The sequence below is a fragment of the Phocoena sinus genome, chromosome 11, assembly GCF_008692025.1.
Source record: "Phocoena sinus isolate mPhoSin1 chromosome 11, mPhoSin1.pri, whole genome shotgun sequence".
In the NCBI taxonomy this organism is placed as follows: Eukaryota; Metazoa; Chordata; class Mammalia; order Artiodactyla; family Phocoenidae; genus Phocoena; species Phocoena sinus.
In genome coordinates this window covers 90,028,840-90,042,817 of record NC_045773.1, presented here as the reverse complement: position 1 = coordinate 90,042,817, position 13,978 = coordinate 90,028,840, and the positions used below count along the sequence as shown (strand labels likewise).

The 13,978-nt window shown below is 40.1% G+C and overlaps 1 protein-coding gene across 8 annotated transcripts in view; it reads left to right on the top strand.

Annotated features, from left to right (window-relative positions):
- KDM1B (lysine demethylase 1B) overlaps positions 1-13,978 on the top strand; it is a 55,152-nt gene that overhangs the window by 11,600 nt on the left and 29,574 nt on the right. For all 8 annotated transcript variants that reach the window (XM_032648033.1, XM_032648038.1, XM_032648039.1 and 5 more), the window contains 3 exons: positions 7,279-7,317; positions 10,588-10,792; positions 12,560-12,744. In XM_032648033.1, coding sequence (XP_032503924.1) covers positions 7,279-7,317; positions 10,588-10,792; positions 12,560-12,744 — 429 coding nt within the window. The remainder of the gene's footprint in view (positions 1-7,278; positions 7,318-10,587; positions 10,793-12,559; positions 12,745-13,978) is intronic.

The following is a 13,978-nucleotide window of genomic DNA, read 5'->3' as shown; positions in this document are numbered from 1 at the left end:
TGGTACTTTTTTTTTTTTTTAATGTTAGCCATTCTAATGGGTATGTATTGTTCTATCATTGTGGTTTTAAAATGCAATTCCCTGATGACTAGTGATGTGGACCATCTTTTCATGTGCTTATTGGCCATTCATAGTTCCTCTTTGGAGAAATATCTGTCCAAGTCTCCTAAAAATTGGGTTTGTCTTGTCTTGTAGGAGTTCTTTATGTAATCTGGAAATGAGATATGTTATCTTGAATATTTTTCCCTGTCTTTGTCTTGCCTTTTCATTTTCTTAATAGATCCTTTGATGAGCAGTTTTTAAATTTTGCAGCCTAATGTATCCATTTTTTTTTTATGCTTAGAACTTTTTGTATTTTTTCTGCAAAATCATTGCAACTCTCAACTTGCACAGTCTCCTATGTTTTCTTTGAGGAGGTTTATTATTTTAGCCTTTATATTTAGGACACTAGTCTATCTCAAGTTAATTTTTGGTTTTGATGTAAGATATGGGACAAGATTCAAATTTTATTCATATAAGTATCTAGTTGTCCAAAAGACAATTTTTTTCCCATTGAATTATTTTGGCAACATTATAAAAAAGTCAGCTGGCCATACCTGTAGCCAATTTCTGGACACTATTCCATTGATCTCTTTGTTTATCCTTAACCCAGTACCCTGCTGTCTTGATTATTGTATCTTTATAGTAACTCAGGTAGTATAAATTCCTCCAACTTTTTTTTTTCCAAGATTGTTTAGGCTATTTTAGGTCCTTACATTTCTATAAAAATTTTGTTATCAACTTGTCAGTATTTACAAAAACTTTTGGAATTTTGATTGGAATGGATTGAAGCTATAAATTATTTGAAGGAGAATTGACATCTTTACATTTTTTTGTCTTCTAATCCAGGGGTCAGCAAACTATGGCTCATGGGTCAAATCTGGCCCCCTCCACCTGTTTTTGTAAATAAAGTTTTATTGGAACACAGCCATACTCATTCATCATGTATTGTGTATGACTGCTTTCATACTACAATGGCAGAGTAGTTGCAACAGAGACCATGTGATCCGCAGAAACTAAAATATCTACCATCTGGCCTTTTAAAGAAAAGGTTTCCCCAAATGTATGGGCACAAAGTGGGGAGCAAGGGGACGGCGGTGGTGGTAGGATGAGTTGGGATATTGGGGTTGACATATATACACTAATATGTATAAAATAGGTAACTAATAAAAACCTGCTGTATAAAAAAAATAAAATTCAAAAAAATAAATAAATAAAAGGTTTCCCGACCCCTGTTCTGACCTATGGGTGTGGTCTGTCTCTCCATGTTTTCAGGGTCTTTAATTTCTCCCAACAGTGTTTTCTAGTTTTCACCGAGAATGTATTCTGTTAAATTTATTTCTAGATACTTATTTTTTCTGTGATTGTAAGTAGAATTTATTTTTAACTTTTCAAGTTGTTTGTTGCAGTTATATAGAAATACAATTTAATTTTGCATATTGACTTTATACCCAGAGACTTTGTTGACTTCATTTTAAATTCCATTTATATTTTTGTAGATTTTTTTGTTGGGAGGAATTCTACAATATCAACTGTGAATAAAGACTGTTTTGCTTTTTTAAAAAACTATCCTTTCGCTCATTTTTTTTCCTTACCTTATTGCATTGGTCAGGACTACCAGTACAGAGCTGAATAGAAGTGGAAGAGCAGACTTCCTTGCCTTGTTCCTGACCTTAGGAGTGATGTGTTCAGTGTTTTATCATCATGTGTAATGTTGGCTGTGGCTTTTCACAAATGCCCTTTATCAGATTGAGGAAGTTCCTTTGTATTCCTAGTTTGCTGAGAACTTTTTATTATGAAAGGATGTTAGATTTTTTCAAATACTTTTTCTGTATCTTTTATGATGATCATACAGTTTTTCTCCTTTAATCTGTTAATGTGGTGAATTACACTGATTCTTGAATGTTAAAGCAACCTTGCATTCCTGGGGGGAAAAAATTCCACTTGTTCTCAATGTATTATCCTTTCATTGTGTTGGATTCAGTTTCCTAATATTTTGTTAAGAATTTTGTATCTGTGTTCATGAGGTTTAGTCTCTGTCATTTTCTTTTCTTGTAATGTTCTTGTCAGGTTCTTCTGTCAGAGTTACACTGGCTTCATAAAATGAAATGAGAAGTATATCTTCCTTCTCTATTACTGAAAAGTTTGTGGATGGTTAATATTATTTCTTATTTCGTGTTTGGTACAATTCACTAGTGAAGCCATTTGGACCAATTTTCTTTGTGAGAAGTTTTTTTGTTGTTGTTGTTGTACGCGGGCCTCTCACTGTTGTGGCCTCTCCCGTTGCGGAGCGCAGGCTCGTGACGCGCAGGCTCAGCGGCCATGACTCACGGGCCCAACCGCTCCGCGGCATGTGGGATCCTCCCGGACCGGGGCACGAACCCGTGTCCCCTGCATCGGCAGGCGGACCCCCAACCACCGCGCCACCAGGGAAGCCCCTGTGAGAAGTTTTGAAATTACAAATTCAGTTTCTATAACAGATACATAGCTACTTAGGTGGTTTATTCTATCCATTTTAGAACATGGTGTTTTTCAAGAAATTTGTCTGTTTCATCTACATTGTCAAGTTTGTTAGCTTAAAGCTGTTTGCAGTGTTCTCTTAATTCTCCTTTTAATGCCACTGGTATTTATGGTGGAATCCTTTTATTGTTGATATTGGTGATTTGGGAGTGAAGAGTAGAAAGCGTTGATCTTTCAGGGTCAGGGGTCAGGGTCCCGGAATTAACAAATCCTGTTCTAAAACCTTTCAGTTTAGCCCTAAATTGATTCTTGAGCTCAGCCTCCAGAGTAGAAGACCTCTCTGAGGGATAGAAGAGAAAAAAATGGGAGGGGGCTTACCCCGAGGGAATGGGTAATTGATTTTCCAGACTGAGTGGGTACACCAAAGGAAACTGGGGTTTGAGTGATGAAGGGACCGTGAGCTTGTGTGGTGAAGGGGAGCATGTCCAGCTGGCAGGAACAATATGGTTGCACTGAACTTAACCAGCACCTGTGCTCCAGATTACTTCTCAAGGGAAAAGTAGACTCAGTGGCATGTTATTATAACGTTTGAAGAAGAGTTCAGCCAAGGAGCGGTCAAAAATAGCAGACCGTTTTAATAGATACTAGCCTTTGGGTCATTTTCACTCAACCTATTTCTGTGAAGTTTCTGAACAGTTCCAAATATATATATATATTGGAATATTTGCATACTAATGTTACCTTACTAAATATTAGGTGTGATTTTTATATTAAAAGTTCACATTAAATCATTTTGTACTGTGCTTTGACTAGCTTTGGTTTAACCACTGTTTAGAGTTATCCATAATCGCTCCTCTTTTTCACTTGCAGATAATTGAATCTAACTTTGACTTCATCTCTACTAATTGTTCAGATTATCCATGTTGCTCTTTTTGATTACTTGATTTTTCTTCAGGTTTGTCATTTACAATTTCTTCAATTTATGTTTTTTGTTTTTTTTTTTTGTGGTACACGGGCCTCTACCTGTTGTGGCCTCTCCCGTTGCGGAGCACAGGCTCTGGACGCGCAGGCTCAGCGGCCATGGCTCACGGGCCCAGCCGTTCTGCGGCATGGGGGATCCTCCCGGACCGGGGCACGACCCCACGTCCCCTGCATCGGCAGGCGGACTCTCAACCACTGCGCCACCAGGGAAGCCCCTATGTAGTTTTTGAAAAGTCTGTTTTCTTTAGAATGAGTTTGTTTTCAGACAAATGATATTTGTTTATCATTGAAAAATTCAAGCAATATAGAAAAAAAGATTTAAAAAATTCATGCAGTCATCATCATGAAATAACCATTATTAAATGAGATTCATTCAAGAGAATTCATGCATGTATACAAGGAGGAAGTCTGGCAGATAGATAACTTCATATTAAGGAGGAGTGCTGTATATGCTTGTTTTATGTAAAATGATTCAGTTCAATACAACATAATTTAAAGTAAGTAAAAGAAGCCAAAGTGAAATACGAAATTGCTGGACATAAGACAGTTATTTCTTCATCTCAAGACATAGTAGTTTCTAAAAACTCCCTAAAAGGTTAAGAAAATACATGATGAGGATAAGTTGGAATCGCTCTAGCTTTTTAACAAAATTGCATGTTTCAATTTTAGGTTGTATCAATTGACACCCTGCTAAGACAGAGGGAAAAGTAAATGACACCATACTTCAGCCCACCTCCCCTTTTTCTCTCTCCCATTTTTGTTAGGGTTTTGCTGTTTTGTGTTAGTTTAGTTTGCTCTGTTGGAATATCACTTTTTTTCTGTGACCATATCCCATTCATTGTTTACTCTTGCACTTATATGCAATTACTGCTGCCCACAATTTCTGTTACTACAGTTCCTTCTATCCCATTATTTTGATTCATCACCTGCTTGGATGTATTTTAACATCAAGTACTTTTTTCCAGGAGAGCTCTGAGGTGTCAGAGTCCTTGTTTTTGAAAACCTTAAATGCCTTTCTCTTCTTCCATCCATCTTCAAGTTGAAGACTTTATGATCTTCTTAGATCCCAGCCTCTAAGGATGGTATCACATCTTTTAAATCTCCTCCCCCACCCCCGCCCAAGAAATCCTCCTTTGAGACTCTCCTGCTCCATTGCGATTGATTACCACCCAGAGCCTGAACTTTTGAAATATTTATTTAAAGGGTGTTTATTGACCCAGAGTCCTTTTGGTTTTCAGTTTGATCTTCTGTCAAGGACAAAGTCTGGAAAGGTTTATTTGTAGAACAGCGTTAAAAAGAATTGTAGCAAACAACACACACTGTTTTGGAGCTTTTTGTCATTTAACATTTCTTAAAGATGCTTCTTAAAGATCTTTACGTACGCTTCAGTATGTAAAGATCTCTTTCTCTTTAAAGACTGTGTAGTAAATAGTCCACTGAATGGATATGTCATGATGAATTTGGTGTGACTGAAGGGCATTTAGGTGACTTTTAAACATTTACCGTTAGTGAGAGTGCTGTAATGAATAGCTTTGTATCTGTGCTATTTTTCAGTGTATTTGTAGTATCAGTTCCTAGAAATAAAATTGCTGTGTCAGAGTATATCCAGTTTTTTGTTTGGTTTTTTTTTTTAAATATTATTTATTTATTTTTGGCATTGGGTCTCAGTTGTGGCGCACGGGATCTTTCATTGCAGCACGCAGGCTCTTCTTTGTGGCGTATGGGCTTCTCGGGCTTCTCTCTAGTTGTGGTGTGCGGGCTCCAGAGCGCGTGGGCTCTGTAGTTGTGGTGTGCGGGCTCAGTAGTTGCCCCTGCACAGGCTCAGCTGCCCCGCAGAATGTGGGATCTTGGCTCCCCGACTAGGGATCGAACCCATGTCCCCTGCATTGAAAGGTGGATTCTTAACCACTGGACCACCAGGGAAGTCCCTATCCAGTTGTTTTTAATATGAAATAATTCTTGGACCCAAAAGAGTATTTATAACTTGTGTGTGAGGAATAAAGGATGAAGGTGAACACTCACTGTGTGCCCCCCAACCTGGTTTTAGAAACAGAGCGTTACCAGTGCTTCTGCAACTCCCTGGGTTCCCCCCAGTAGTTTTCTTCCTCTGCCTCTCCTACAAGAGCAAACAGTATTTCGCATTTTGTATTCATTTTTCCTCTGCTTTTTGTTACAGAGTTGATAAATATGTATGACACTCTAAATAACATGTAAAGTTTTGCATATTTTTATATTGGTTGTAAATTGTATCCTATTGTGTGTATTCCTCTGCAGCTTTGTTCTCTTACTTAACTTTGAGGTTTTTCAGCTGCATCCATGTTGATGCCTGCAGGTCTGGTTCATTCATTTTCCCTGCTGTGTAGTTTTGCGTTGTGTGAATCTACCCCAACGTGTCTATTCTCCTGTTCATAGGTGTGAGGGTTGTTTCTGGTTTGGGGCTGCTACACACAGCGCTCTGTGAGCATTCTTGCACGTCTCTTCCTAGTGCATGCACACATGCAAGAGTTTCTCTGGAATATATTCCAAGGGCCAGATTTCCCAGGCCATATGGTATGCCAGTCTTCAGTTTATTTAGGTAACTTTTTTTCATTGAAATATCACATACAAACAGAAAATGCACAAGTCAAAATGCATAGCTCAGTGAATTTTCAGAGTCCCCATTTAGCCAGCTCCCAGGAAAGAAACTGAACACTTACCAACCCCTCAGAAGCCCCCTTGCACCCCTTTTCACTCACAGAGTCCATCCCTTGCCTCCCCAGAGTAACTACCTACTAACTCTTCTCCCCCATGCAAGTACTAACCAGGGCCACCCCTGCTTAGCTTCTGAGACCAGAGAGACTAGGCACATCCAGGGTGGTATGGCTGTGGATCTCTACTTACCCCTCTGACTTAACAACACTATGGCTGTTTTGCTTGCTTTTGAGCTTCATGTAAATGGAGTCAGACAGTATGTATGCTCTTGGGTCTGGCTTCTTTCGCTCACCATTATGTTTGTAAGGGGCATCCATATTGTAACATGTAGCTGTAGTTTATTCTCTTGACTATAATACAGTTTATTTCTCCATTCTACTCTCGATGGACTTCTGTGTTGTGTTTATCTTCTGTCTCTTAAAAACAGTGCTCCTTTGAACATTTTCTAATCCTTCTCTTGGTACACATGGATGAGGGTCTCTCTAGAAAATACAGGTGTGCCCTGTTTTATTGTGCTTTGCTTTTTTGCGCTTCGCAGTTATGCATTTTTTTTTTTACAAATTGAAGGTTTGTGGCAACCCTGCATTGACGGTTAGCATTTTTAGCAATAAAGTATTTTCCAATTAAAGTATGGTAATTTTTTTTGCTATTGCACACTTAGTAAACTACAGCATAGTGTAAACATAACTTTTATATGCACTGAGAAACCAAAAAATTCGTTTGAGTCACTTTTATTGCAATATTTGCTTTATTGCAATGGTTGGTCTGGAGCTGAACCCACAGTGTCTCTGAGGTATGTCTGTATAGCAAGGCTGGAATTGCTGGGCATAGATACAAGATAATGCCAAATTATCATGCATTTAAAAGTTTCGTATTTTGTCAAACTGTTCTCCAGAGTGGTTACATTCTTTTAGATTTCCACCCAGGACATCTTTACAAGAGAGGCTGTCTTCCCCGCACCCTCACTAATGCGGTGTTTTATCACACTTTTTTTTTTTTACCAGTCTAATCAGTGAAAAGGGGTATCTTATTGAAGGTAATTGACACTTAAGACTATATTTTATAATTAAACCTAATTAATGCTTGTTTTTTGTATTGTTTTTGCAGCCTGAGACCTCAGATCATTGTTCCCTTCCAGAGGATCTCGTGAGTATTTCTTCATGTTCTAGCCTAGAGTGCGTCACGCCTTCAGTGATAAGTGCTATAAGTAAATAACAGTAACAGTTTTATGAGTATCTCTCTTTTTTTGGTTGCTGATCCAAGGGGTTTTTATCTAACAGGATAACATGATGAAAATGCTAGCAATAGTGGTATTGTGGGTGATCCTCTCCCAACTTAAAAAAAAAAAACTAAAATGTTATTGCTCTATGTTAAAAGGAAACAAAAAGGAAGAAACGGACACCTTGCCTTCCTACAGGGACCAGACTTGTTATACTTGTTTTTCAAGGGCGACTTTATGACCTTCTCTCCACTTGAATCATTCCTGGAAGAGAACAAGATGCCCATAATTTGATGGTCTTGGCCCAGATTCAGCTGTGAGAGTGTTTTTGTGTATTCTGACCTCAGCATAACTGCTTTGTCCCATCCCTGCCCAGATGTGGAAGGGGAAGCAGCTGGCAGAGCCTCATCACATTTCATCTGTCTTAGGAAACTTTGCCACCTGAGCTGGCCGATTTTGCCACATAGCTAGATCCAATAGCTGTTTCAGAAAATGATTTTTTAAAATTCTGAGTTTCTGAGTTATTCTGCATTACAGCGATCCAGGATAGTTTGTAGTTTTTCTAGATGTCTGAAACCCAGGGGCTGTGACTGATGTTTAGGCAAAGGGAGAATTGACACCTAGCATATCTATTCTGTTACATAAAGGGCTGTGTGAGATGCCTGCCCGTGTGCGTGTGTGCGCACACAGACACATTAAAAAAATAAAAACAGTTGTACCGTCAAACATTTCCATAGTAAAGCAGTGGCCTAAATAATTTCTGGATTTAGGGTACACAGGATGACATTACAGAAAAAAAGGAAAAAAATAACTTTAAATACACTTACAAATACCTTAAGAATATTTCCCCTAGTATTCAGACCATTTTGCGCGCAAGGAGTCTGAACTTTAGGACAGAGGCCATATTCTTGGGATCTAAGAACTTTAAAAAGCTTGGAAGAGTCCCTGGATGTTCATCTGCCCGTTATTTATTTTTGTCTTTGGTTAAGAAAGAGTCTGGAGCAGGTTTATAGCCATGTCACCTATACCTGCTACGCTTTTTCTATTCATACGGATTCTGGGGTTACCTTTAAAGCGGTTTCTAAATTTTGAGTGCCTTTATTAGTTTCCTAGGGCTGCTGTGACAAATTGCCACCATCTGGGGGGCTTAAAGCAACAGAAGGTTATTGTCTCATAGTTCCAGAGGCTATAAGTCTGAAATTAGGGTGTTAGCAGGGCCGTGTTCCCACTGACGTCTCTAGGGGAGGATTCTTCCTTGCCTTTTCCAGCTCTGGCATTGCCAGCAATCCCTGGCATTCCTTGGCTTATAGCCATGTCACTCCAATCTCTGTTCCATCTTCACATGACCTTTTTCCTCTTGTGTGTCTCCCAGTCCCTGTGTCTCTTCTCTTCTTATAAGGACACATTAGAGTGAATTTAGGGTTCACTCTACTACAGTGTGACAAATTACATCAGCAAAGACTTTGTTTCCAAATAAGGTCACATTCTGAGGTTCTGGGTAGACGTGAATTTGGGGAGACAACTTTTTAACCGAGTGTAGTGGGCATTTCATTAAATATGCTAATAGACTGTATCCAGCACAGTTTCTTCATTGGTATGTGTATTAAAAGCGAGAGTGGAACATTTGATGGCATATCGACAAAATTATAGTCAGGTGTCCCAGAATGGTAAGTGTGCTAACACACTCGGAATAGCAAGACCACGTGTTTGTTTACCAGTCATTGAGTTTCTCCTATGCTAAGCCAGAGGCTGGTTGGCGCGCCCTCAGGTGGGCTTCCAAGGAGAAGAAAGCCTGGGGCAGGTAGCAATGGCAGGGTCTCTCTTGGGTCCTGACTTAATTTCCCAACACAGCTACAAGGCCCAGGAAGTGGATTAGAATGGGAAGCGCTTGGGTATGTGGTTTGTTTTTGTCTTCCTTTTTTTTGGTTGGTTTACTTTATTTTATTTTGGGGGGTTCTTGTTTTTTTAAGGCATCTACATTCTGCCCTCTTTGGTCCATTTCGAGTGTCAGGATCTGAACACCCAGTTTTACTCTGTCTGAGCCAGGAAGGGGGTCCATAGAGGCAGCCCTGCTGTGTTGGAGAAGGAACTGAAGCTTTCCTTCTTTTTGGTCCAGCACAGGCTGCTCAAGGGTAGCCAAACCTAAAACAAGCCTTAAGGACAAAGATTGCAAACTGAAAAGCCTTCACGGGCCGGGCAAGTAAAATAAATGTGTGTAGCAGCTGGGAGTAACTTATGGGGGGTGTTAGGGTTTGTAGTAAGCCGAAAATTGCTTGCCCCAGATTTGGACTTTGAAGGGCAAATAAAATGCATCTTGAGATCACAAACCCCTGCTTGATGGCAAGTGGCATTTGCGTGGAGCCTGGATAACTAGCATCAGAGGGTCCCTGAGCCCAGAGTTCTCCTCTGTCAGGTTCCTAGAGTTCCTGGAGCATACATTCAAGTTCATGTGTAGCAAAGGCTGCCTAACATAGGGTATGTGGCAGTTTCGCTTTAGAAGCCAGGTAAATTTTATTTTTATCACAATAGTTAGTCATCACAGGGCTGCTTTGATCGAATGACTCTGTATGTTAAATCAGCTCTGGAATATGATCACATATTTTAAGACTGAAAATAGCTTTTTCAATTCAGTCCTACATGGAGCATTTTATTTTGATGATTGTCATGTACTTTTCCCTCTGAAGTTTTTTTAGTAGCCTCTGGCAAAAAGCAGTACTGTTTGGACTGCTACTCCAGAGAATAGTTTTTTCTGCTGAATTTTGTAATTTCAGTTATCTTTAGATCCTCAGTTAAAAGGCAGAAGGGATGGGTGATAAATGATTACGGAACAGAAATAAGTTTCTCATGTCAGACTCAAACAAACCTGGGCTTGCAGTATAGTCAGTGGGGGTAGCTTTAAGACTTACCTGGTGTTGGTGGGGTTTTTTGATGGAGGGAAAGGGGGAGGCCATCGCTGAAGGTCTGAAAAAACTCGGCCTAGGAAACATTCTCTCCAGGTCTCATCAGGCATTTTTTGTTTCTGAATCTTACTGTGCAGAACTCTGGTCTAGGACTATGGAGTGGGAGAAGGCAGAGTAGAAGGGTTAAGGATGAATGAGAATGGATGACACGACGAGAACCATCTGTCCTTGGCCGACTCTGCATGTACATTTCTTGGTTGCCATTGTCCCTCTTCGTTTTGCTCTGCCCCCTTGCAGAGAGTGTCGGAAGTTTCCAACCATTGGTGGTACTCCATGCTCATCCTACCTCCTTTGCTGAAAGATAGCGTGGCAGCACCCCTGCTCTCTGCCTACTACCCCGACTGCGTTGGCATGAGCCCGTCCTGCACCAGTACGCACCGCGCGGCCAGCGACGCCAGTCCTGGGAAGCTGGAACACTCCAAGGCAGTCCCCTGTGTTCTGGGTGAGAGCTGGTCCTGGCCCTCCCCGCTTTCCCTCCTCCCTCCGCCCTTGCCCTGGAAATATGTGGGTGAGCAGAACGGAAAAGATTTTTTGTTTTTAATGTGTGCAGCTTGCTACAAAGCACCTCATTATTTCATGGATCATTATTTCATGGTTTCACTGTGGATCGCTCGTATCATTTGTATATATTGGACAGTTAATTTTGCCCTCAGTCAGTGGGAAGGCTGTAACACTTGTCCAGGAATCATGCCTATGGAGTTCAATGAGCATCTCTTTGAAAGTTGGATAGCTGCAATAATTTGATGATAATACCTACTCACTCTGACATGCCAGAAGAAAGGTTTGACCCTCTGAGCCACGCTTCTTTTTTCTCCCCGAGTCTTTCTGCTTCTAATTATGCCATTGCTAATCTCAGCCAAACAACCCACTCTTGGAAAAACTTCAGGTCAAGGCAGGCAGACTGATAACCATTTACTTTAAAGGGATCTTTAAAATTCTCCGTCAGAATTCTTGGTGTACAAGCAAGAATTGTAGATCATCTCCTGCACACTGACAAACTTCATCTTTGATGGTGCAAGTAGGTTTTGACATTGTAGCCCTATCTTAAGGTTTTCAACTAATAACACTGGACCCTCTAAAAATGCAGGTGTGGTCAAAATCAAAGCTGAAGTGATAAATCCCAGTGTTAATGAAGGAGGAATAAAACAGGCAACTCAGATACCATTAGTGTATACATTTATGAAGGACAATTTGGAAGCATGAATCAAAAACCTTAAAATAGATGTTCTTTGGATGTAGGAATTTATCCTCAATAAATTATCAAAGATTATCAAAAGTAAGTCCCAAGATTTGTGTGGCATTGTTGATAACAGTGAAGTAATTGGATGAAATTTAAGTGCCCAGCAATAGGGCAGTGGTTAAATAATAAATAGGATAATATTATATGTCCATTGAAGTCATATTTAATGACATGGGACACTGTTCTTGAAAAGCAGGTAGGAAAAACAGCCTTTTTATTGCCTTTTTTTCTGGCTTTGTAAGAAAAAATATCAGTTATATTTATATTCTCTATTCATAGAAACAGAACCAAGGTTAGACTATACTCCTAAATGTTAACACCGCTCAAGGATTATCAGTAGTTAGTGATTGTTATTTACTTCTATGAACCTATTAATTTTATAATCAGAAAAATTCCAATGAAAGTTGCTTTTAAGATATATTTCCATGGGGACTTGGCATTCAGTTGGGCTTGGAATTTTGGTCTTGCAAGATGGAGATGTTCTGGAGATCTGTTGGAAAACAACGTGAGTATACTGAACACTACTGAATGGTAACACTCAGACATGATTAAGATGGTAAATTTTATGGCACGTGTTTTTTTTAACCACAGTAAAAATTTAAAAAAAAAATTCCAGACTTCCCTGGTCTGTGGTCCAGTGGTTAAGACTCCGTCCTTCCAATGCAGGGGACACAGGTTTGATCCCTGGTCGGGGAACTAGATCCCACATGCCATGTGGCGTGGCCAAAAGATTAAAAAAAAAAAAATTTCCATGCCACAGAAATTGAATTTTTGAAGAACGAATGGGAAAAAAAAATTGTTTAATTCACACCTATTTTGTCTAACTGGACAGAGGAAGTGGAAATATTTATGTAGGACAGACTGGGGAGCTTGTCTAGGCTCTCCTTTCGGGTTTCTTTTTGCTCTTCAATTTAGCCAGATTTAGAATTTACAGCTTGTGAGGTTTGCCCATTCTGCATCTTCTCTCAGTTCCAGGCATGAACCGGTACTTCCAGCCTTTCTACCAGCCCAACGAGTGCGGCAAAGCCTTGTGCGTGAGGCCAGACGTGATGGAGCTGGATGAGCTCTATGAGTTCCCAGAGTATTCCCGAGACCCCACCATGTACCTGGCTCTGAGGAACCTCATCCTCGCCCTGTGGTACACTAACTGCAAGGTGAGTGAAGGGTGCGTTAGCCAGCAGCACATGGACACAGACTTCTGTTAAGGAGAGAAGTTGCTTTGACTGTGGACGGAACCTTTGGATCCGGGTGTCTCCACCTCAGGACTCTTGACATTTGGGTGGCTATTCTCTGTGTCGGGGCTGTCCTCTGCATCATAGGATGTTTAAGCAGCATCCCTGACCTCTACCCCCCACATGCCATAGCACCCCTTTCCCCCAGCTGTGACAACCAAAAATGTCTCCAGATATTGCCAAGTGGGGGCAAAGTCTCCCCTTCCTGAGAACCACCACTTTAGACCATATGTCATCAGAATTCTTCACTCTCTAGTTATATGCAAACTTTGGTTCGAGGAGTTCCAATGGCAATACCAGGAGAAAAAAAGAATAAAACATTAAAGATTGGATTATAAACCCCTCGAGGGCTGGGATTCTGACTCACCTGGTTATCCTCAAGCATCTGAGACCAGTGATTTGCTTTTTGCTGGGACTGAATAAATGTTAGGGCCCTCACACAGTGCCCACCTTGAAAGGGATGAAGATAAATTAGAGGGTGGGCAGGGCGGGACCACGAGTTCTGTTTTCTTTTTAAAGCAGAGGCTTTCCTGACGCTAGTGTTTTTCCAATTTATTAATTTCTTCTGCAATTATCTGAGTGACTGCTGATTGCAGAACATTTTACAAGACTGCCAAAGAAATCTTGGTTAAAGAAAGATATTCCAGTTCCACCCCGGTATTTCACTGGATTAGACTCCAGTCTGAGATGACTTGATTAAGTTTTGGCTATAAATGCAGTTTATATGAATTACACCCAGGTGAGTGTATTGGGCATGGTAGAATTATTCATTTCCTCTCCAGCAGGCTTGAGGGAAGTATTCAACAAACATTTGCTGAACTAAACAAAACTGGTCAGAATTTCCTGTAAATAAGTTGTGAAGATGCACTTTTCAGAACCAGCCTTGGGTTCATTTTTCTTCCCATTTCTTTTTAGTTAACTTTGAAATTTGACTTATACAGGAGAAGAATCTTATAAAAAAACAAATCCTCCACTTACCAGTGTGGATCTATTTTAATTTGTAATAAGATAGCAAGTATTGTATCTATTTACTACTCTAGTGGGAAAACTCAAATATGGTTGCTTTAAAGGGGTCAGACTTTGAAATGATTTTTTAAATCTTTATTTTTATGGCTGCGTCAGGTCTTAGTTGTGGCATGCGGGATCTTTCTTTGCA